The sequence below is a fragment of the Notothenia coriiceps genome, unplaced genomic scaffold (genome assembly GCF_000735185.1).
Source record: "Notothenia coriiceps isolate Sejong01 unplaced genomic scaffold, NC01 NC01_scaffold00030575, whole genome shotgun sequence".
In the NCBI taxonomy this organism is placed as follows: Eukaryota; Metazoa; Chordata; class Actinopteri; order Perciformes; family Nototheniidae; genus Notothenia; species Notothenia coriiceps.
Window position 1 is genome coordinate 2,811 of NW_011363276.1, and position 7,633 is coordinate 10,443.

The following is a 7,633-nucleotide window of genomic DNA, read 5'->3' on the forward strand; positions in this document are numbered from 1 at the left end:
TTCCCTGCTATGCCTTCATTGCCGGACAGAACCACAATAATTTAAAAAGAAAACATATTATTGTTTATGTGTGGTAAACATTTTTGTGTATTTCTCAGAATAAGTATGGAAAGGCATTGTGAAGCTCTGCGTGGTAAAAAAGCAAAAGCATGGTCTTGAGGCTGGACACTAAAGAGACTTTGATTGAAAATATGAATTTAGTTTAGGGAGCCTCCTTTATTCTCACCAAAACGTGGTTTAAGGGAGCCTCCTTTATTCTCACGCCAAAAACGTGGGGGAGGGGTGGGGGGGGGTTTGCGCTGGTTTAAGCCATCACCACCAACTAAATAACCAGAACACCAAAGGCTAACGTGATAACAAAGTTCAGTGTGATCCCAGTGATTACTGTGAGAAGATATTACATATCTACACTTAGAAAAACACATCCAAATCCTTCCAACAGTATTAAAAATATACAAATAAAAATACAAGTACTCTCTGACACCAGGTAGGTAGTTTTCTGTTGACATGAAATCAGTGAGGACTAAAAAGATAAATATTTTTCACATCTTCTTCTTGCTTGAATGTTTTGAAGAGAAAAAAATGTGTATATGAAAAGAAACCAAAAATGGTCCATTTTGCAATATTATCCTTCAGTAATTAGTAACATTGTGATAATACATTTTTGTTTTTCAGCTAAAAACGCTTCAGCTTCTCTAGTAAGGAAGAAAGAGCCAGTGTTGAAACAATAGTATAATATAATTCTTGTTTTCAGACATCATACATTATGCACAGATAATAAAAACATTAACAGTGATCAAGTGTTTTTCCACTAGAGAAATTATTCCTCGGTTTTAGTCTGGAACATTAAGAGCTCAGGAAAAGTCTGGAGATTTATCATAACCAGATTAACATAGCGGGTTATCAGTCATCGTGAGAAATGCCTCCACATGTCAGAACCTAATTACTGACAGTTCAACAGAGAGACAGAGAGAGGACGTGACATACATGTTTGAAACATCCCATAATGCAACTGTGAGGCCTGGGAGTGGCAGGAGTTGAATTGGTGACTGCGGTACAAAGACACAGAGTGATCAATGGGACGAGGGCACAGCAGTGTGTGCAGGTAGCATCTGAGTTCTTAGTGTTCTCCAAACGTTGACCCATCAGAAGCCTCACTTCAGTGTGGTAGTAACAACACCTGTGACTCTGCTCGGAGCATTAGGCCCTGTCAGGTAAGAGTAACAGTCGTTCATTGTCATTCATGGTCATGCCAGCTGAGCGCCTTTCTGGCACCCATGCGGGAGGACTGGCAGAGGAAAAGGGACATCTGGCTTCTTTGAACCTATTGAAGCAGAGCCTGGGCTCAGAGCAGGACAGTCAGGGGACGAGGACGCTCACTTGACATGTTCAGCACTGTGGGAGGAGCAGTAGTATTTCTTATGAGCTATGAACGTGGACAGGCTGCTGAACTTGATGTTGCAGAGCCGACAGAAGCGGGAGTTACCGTTCAGGACAGGGGAGATCACTGTGCTTTTGTGGGTAGAGATAAGAGCAGGCTGGGGGGTGGGGTCGGGATGGGAGGCTGTGTTCGGGACAGCCTTGTCTGGAAGGAGGGAAGCCCCCTCAGTCTCCCTGAGGACCTCAGGCACAGGGGTCACAGTCAGAGAGGGAGCCCTTTGGGGAGGAACAGGCAGGGGGGAGCCAGCCAAAGGTGACCCCCCCCCAGCTGAAGGGCTGCCGTTTGCCAGGGGGGAAGCCGGTGAAGCTGAACCACTCCTTGTCTGCCCATTGAGGCTCTCTCTGTGGACTCGCAGTCTGGGCTGGCTGATCTGGAGGGTGGAGGTGGTCGCAGCTCCATCCCTGGGACTGAGGCTGGGGCTACGGCTCACTGCACCACCTGGCTGGGGGGGCTGAATGCTTACTAGCATGCCGTGGGTAGTCTTGAAGTGCTCCATCAGGTCACAGGGGACGAGCCTGTTAGGGCAGTAGGGGCAGACCACCTGAGAGGCACCGAGGCCTTTGGCTCCGGCTCCTGGGATGTCTGCCAGTGTGGTGGCTGTATGGAGAGGAGACGTGGCATCAGAGGCGGGTAAGGCGGAGGGGTGAGGACTGGACGATGTGCTTTGAGCAAGGGCAACCCACTCAGCTGGCAGAGCTTTAGCCTCTATAGGGTGCAGAAGTTCTGGGCGCTCCTGCTGAGGCCTGCTTTTGGGAGAGGTAGAGGCCGATCTCTTGAGCCTATGAAGCTGCTCCAGGGTGTGAGGCTGCAGGGTGGTGGCAGGACAGTAGTAGGTCTTATGAGCCAGGTAGTTCTCAATGCTGTTGAAGCTGATACTGCATGCAGTGCACTTGTGGTAGTCAGTGAGTGGCAGGGAGGGGAGAACACTGCTGCTGCTGTTTGGTGGAACCTCTCTCAGACGGGGCCTCTTGCTGAGGTCAATCGGGCCATCTCCTTCAGGGCTGGAGCTGCCTGCCCCGCTGGGAGAACCTTCCTCTTTCACTGCCAAGCCCAGAACAGAGGCAGACGGAGCCGAGGCAGCCGCGGACGCAGCGGCAGCAGCAGCAGCAGCGTTGGCTAAGGCTTCAGTTCTGGCCATGTGAATCTCATACATCTTCTTTCTCTTGCGTGTCCTGATGGGTTGGGGAAGGAAAGGCGTTGTGGTTGTTCCCTTGGCCATGTGTAGGGACCGGTGGTTGGATGGGTCATGGCGGGAGGCGCAGTAGAAGCGCTTGTGAACGGTGTAGTTCTCATGACGACTAAAGCGGATGTTGCAGGCTCCGCAGAATGTTCTGTTAGGATCGTCTTCTTGTTCTTCTGCAAAACCACTTGCAGGACTCTGGCTGCCTTCGCTTGCTCTTCCTCCTCCACCTCCTCCCACACTTCCACCTCCACCTTCCCCTTCTGAAGAGGATGATAGTCCTTCCTTTCCTGTAGGGGTTTCTGTCTTCACTTCCACGACCCTCCCAGATTCTGTTGCTCCACTGCCTGCAGGAGGGTCAGAGTCAGAGGGAGAAGCAGAGGCGGCCCTACTTGCTGCTCCGCCCTGAGGTGATGCTGACGTGCCATGGGCCCCACTGGAAGGGAGTGTCGCTGGCGCTGCATCTCTAGTTGCCCCAGGGTCTGAAGCTGAGGTTGCACCTTCTCCATGATGCCTACTGGAGCAGTACAGCCTCTTATGTGCATAAAAGTTGTTGATGTTGTTGAAGGTGATATCGCACTGAAAGCAGGTGGCTCCTTTGTGAGGAGGAGTGGCTGTGGCTGTAGGTGCAGTTGGTCCAGAGGGTAGGAATGCAGCCGGGTTGTTCTGAGGAACTGTCTGGCCCTGCTTCAGACGGCTGTGGACCATCTCTGACATTTTAGCCAGTATCTCTGAGGCCTGAGGCAGGATGGCGGCTTCAGGATTAAACATGTACTGAGACAAGAACATTGCTCCTCCGGGAAGAACTGAGCCTGTACCACTGACATGTGCGGGGCTAGAACCAGGGGTGGGACTAGTCGGTTCTGCCTTTACAGTTCCAGTGGCCAGACTTTTTGGAGAGGTGGATGTCTGGAAGGAGGATGTTTGCTTCTTGTTTGTCTTCCTTGTTGCTTCTTGATCTCCTGCCTCTTCACCCAGCTCCTCATCTTCTCCAGCCTCCCTAATCTCCATTTGCTGCTCTTCTGTCTCCAAGTCCGAAGGAGGCTCCTCTTTGATCTTTACATCAATAGGACTGTAGTCTCGAGGCGTGGCGGAGCCTCCGTTTGCACCAGGACTGACCGATTCTGGCGTAGGGACACAGGCCAGGGACTCCCTGTCCTGGGGAGACTGCTGGAGGTGGGGGTTGTCAACTGAAGATGGGGTGCTTTGGCAGGGGGTGGGGCTCCTTTCGACTGGGACCCTAACCTCTAGGTGGGTTCGCACATGCTGCTGAAGCTGGGCAGGTGAGTCAGAGTTCTGGCCACACACTTGACACTTCAGCACCACACCAGAGTCTCCTGGACTGAGACCTGAAGACAGTAAAAAAAAGCAAACTATAACAGTAGCATACATTTGAAGGGATCTAGAAAAGCATCAGTTATATCAATGAGCCAATAATTGATCCACAATCTGGAAAAGTAGCCACATTTAGTCACATTGATGGTATGTCTTACCAGTGGACAGCGGGAGCTTGGGTAGGCCGGGACCTGGGGAGTAGACCTCACTGTGAGACCCCGGCTGGCAAACCATGTGGCTGGTGACCAGATGGCTGTAAAGGATGTCCCTTGTTGTGGAGACAAAGCCACAGCCATGACACACCCCGTTCAGTGTGTCAGTGTGGACCTTAAGGTGGCGCTCACAGTTCGCTTTAGTGGTGAAGGCTGACAGACAGATGAGACAGACAAATGGACGCTCACCTGTTAAAAGACAGAGGGACACATTATGAGCCAATCTTCCACACGATGTGATAAACATTAAGGCACATTGGTCAAGCATCTACAAGTTAGGTCGTTGGGCGTGGAGAGACAGTAGGTCTGGCACTCACCACTGTGTGTGCGCATGTGGATCTCAAGTGAGCTGGCACTGGGGCAGCTCTTGTTGCACTGTGGGAAGGGGCAGATGCGCTCGTTGGGGTAGGACTCCTTGGGTTTGTCCTGTGGCGGAGACGAGGCTGCAGCAGGCTGCTTCTGCCGGCTGGCACAGTAATACATGAGGTGGGCCTGCAGGTTCCTCTCACTGCGGTACCAGATCCCACAGTCCTTGCATGGGAAGATGTCCTCTGATAGATGGATAGAAGATACATTTAGAGTTAGATGACTTAAAATGTTTCACAAATTAGTGACTCAAGTACCTTTAACTGTAAAATCTCAGAAACCATTTCCAAAAGTCAATCTACAGCTCTTATAGATGAAGCAATCACTCATGTTGGACACACACACACACACACACACACACACACACACACACACACACACACACACACACACACACACACACACACACACACACACACACACACACACACACACACAGTAAGGGCATTGACAATAATCATCATATTTCAGCTGAGCTGAAGAGTTGCAATGCCATCTTGTGGCCAAAGAGATCATTGCAGCCAGAAGACAGATGCTGAAATACAGATTTATGCCATGATGGCTTTCCGGTACCAACTTATATTGCAGCTATCGCAAAAACATTGCCTGGATAAAGGTTGTTGGGCTGACAAGACAAAACAAGTATAGCATAAAGGCTAGAAGGGAAACTGTATTGCATGTAATACTTATAGGCCATACAGTCTCTCATATTTACTCTACAGTACATGTTAAATACAGATTCTTAAGGATATATCTTTCTTAAAGAAACCTTAATATCACTTTGTATCGTTTGAATGATTTAAATTCCAAACTATCTTATTCTAATGGATAGTTTCCCTAGCCAGATTAGAAGCTAGTTGTTGTATATAGTAGATATAACATATACTTTATTGAAGAAAATAGCTGTACTGCTAACGAATAAACAGACTTTGATTTATATATATTACTCACTGTTGACAATGGCAGTAGCCAAGATGGCGGCCATGCCAGCCTGCTGTGGGAGGAGCTGGATCTCTGAGCGCAGAGCTGGGGGGTACAGAGAGTCCTCCGTCCCCACAGGGGGCTTCTGGGTGACGAGGCTGAGTGGAGGAGATAGCTGGGCCTGGGGGGGGGAGGAGCAGGAGCCCACAGGTGGGGACAGGGCCGCCAGGAGCCTTTCACCAGCTGCAAGCTCCCTGGTCACCTTACAGAACAATTCTTCACCTGAAACACAGAAGCTCAGGTCACCACAGGAAGCTAACAAAAAAACACAGAGTTTTTTTTTTTTTCATGCAAGTTAATATTCACTAAATGTATTCCATTTGGGGGTAGTGTTGTCTGGAGGCAACAACATTTTGACTAGTGGTGGTAGGAACATAGAAAAGGTGGAACTACTCTCATTGAAGTCAACAATAGCAAAGCCCTGGGACTGACCCACCTCTCAGTGTCAGGGGTCAATGTCCCTGTCCTGTTCAAGCCGGAAAGCCTGTTCAATAGCTGCTTAGTGATGAGGGTCATCTACTCAGGAAACTGCTAACCTGTTACTTCAACCACTCACTTGACATTTAAAATGAGTAATAAAACATTTGATAAATGGTTTCTAGCATTTATGTTGGCGTAGAGATTTACTTGGATATGATATAAAACTTAGAAAGCAGGAAATCTCCATATTTGAGATTCTGATAAAAAACATTTTCTGCCATTATTGCTTAAATACTTACTTGCAATCAATACATTGATTATCAAAATTGTTGTAGACTTTTTTTCTGTAAATTGACGGATCGCATAGTCGACTAAAATGTGCAGCTCTACTTAAATATGCTTAATAGAGAAGTAACAGTACAATGTAAGGGGGAAAATGTTTTAGAACAATGAGTTTGAGCCAGTGGGCAGTCAACAGGAAACATCAGGTGGACATGCTGTTGCTACACTGGAACACTCACGTTGGCTGTAGATGGTGCAGTTGGCAGATGAGAGGTCAGAGGTCAGAGGGAGCAGACTCATCCAACAGTCTGGATCCTCACACACCAGAGAAAACCTAGAGTTCTGGAAACACACACACAGAACGGATGGGTTAGACTAATCACACATTGTATATAATGACGCACCCCCACAGGGAGAATGAAGGACCCCTGCTTAGTTTAAGAATGAACATATAATAATCAAAGAGTTTTTTTTATTACAAAGATTGACATGAATTTACCAACAATGTTGCTTGTGACTATTAGTGCCAAAACAATTAGCTAATCTATATTTAATTGAAATAAAAAAAAGGTTCATGTTCTCCTAGCAAGCTTCTCCTTCGTATCTCTGCATTTTGGACTGCTGGTCAGACAAAAAACTATTTATAGATGCATCCTTAAACTCTGGCCGATGTGTCTTTTTAGACTATCTCTTGATTTTAAAAACAAACAACAGGAGTAAATGATATTCTTTAGGGATGCACCGAATATTCGGCCGCTGAAAATTATCGGCCGAAAATGGTTAAAAAGGCTCTTTCGGCTTTCGGCCGAAAGGGTTTTAGCACCGAAAAAATATCACCGAATGTCAGTTAACAGGGTTACGTTGGTAAGCTAACGTGTTGTTGTGATGACGTAATCAAAACGCGGCGACAAGCACGGCGCGCGACCATGCTCGCGGCTGGCTCACAGCCAACATGTCTGCCGCTTGGAGATATTTAAAATATCAGAGAAAGAGGCGCGGATTGCGATTTGTAAAACGTGTTCAGCTGACATTTCTCGAGGGGGTGTAACTGCAAAGACTTTCACCACTTCGGGATTACTCCACCACTTGAAATCAAAACACCCGGACAAATATGCGGAGTAAGATCAAATCACAAGCACTGACAGCGAGAGACTGTTCAGCGCTGCCTCTCATGTGCTTGATGAGAAGAGGGACAGACTTATGGCTGATAAAGCAGAGAAGCTACTGTTCATTAAAAAGAACCTCCCACTTTTCCTTAATAAGTAGACAAGGCTGGTTTATCATAAGCTTATCTATTTCTACATGTCTACTCTATATCCACTTTCCTGAACCATTTTCATTGTGAGTTATAATTCACCATCTCAGGTTATCATTAGGGGGAAATGACAGCAGCACAGTGTTCAATATATTGTACTT

At 47.5% G+C, this 7,633-nt stretch overlaps 1 protein-coding gene across 1 annotated transcript; it reads right to left on the reverse strand.

Moving 5' to 3' along the window:
• Positions 1 to 247: 247 nt before the first annotated feature.
• Positions 248 to 6,592, reverse strand: LOC104959622 (zinc finger protein ZFPM1; the record flags this gene model as incomplete). Its single annotated transcript, XM_010787529.1, has 5 exons — positions 248 to 3,970; positions 4,115 to 4,357; positions 4,486 to 4,719; positions 5,486 to 5,737; positions 6,457 to 6,592. Coding segments are annotated over 5 exons (3,459 nt in total), but the record flags the coding sequence as incomplete, so codon positions are not given.
• Positions 6,593 to 7,633: the final 1,041 nt, after the last annotated feature.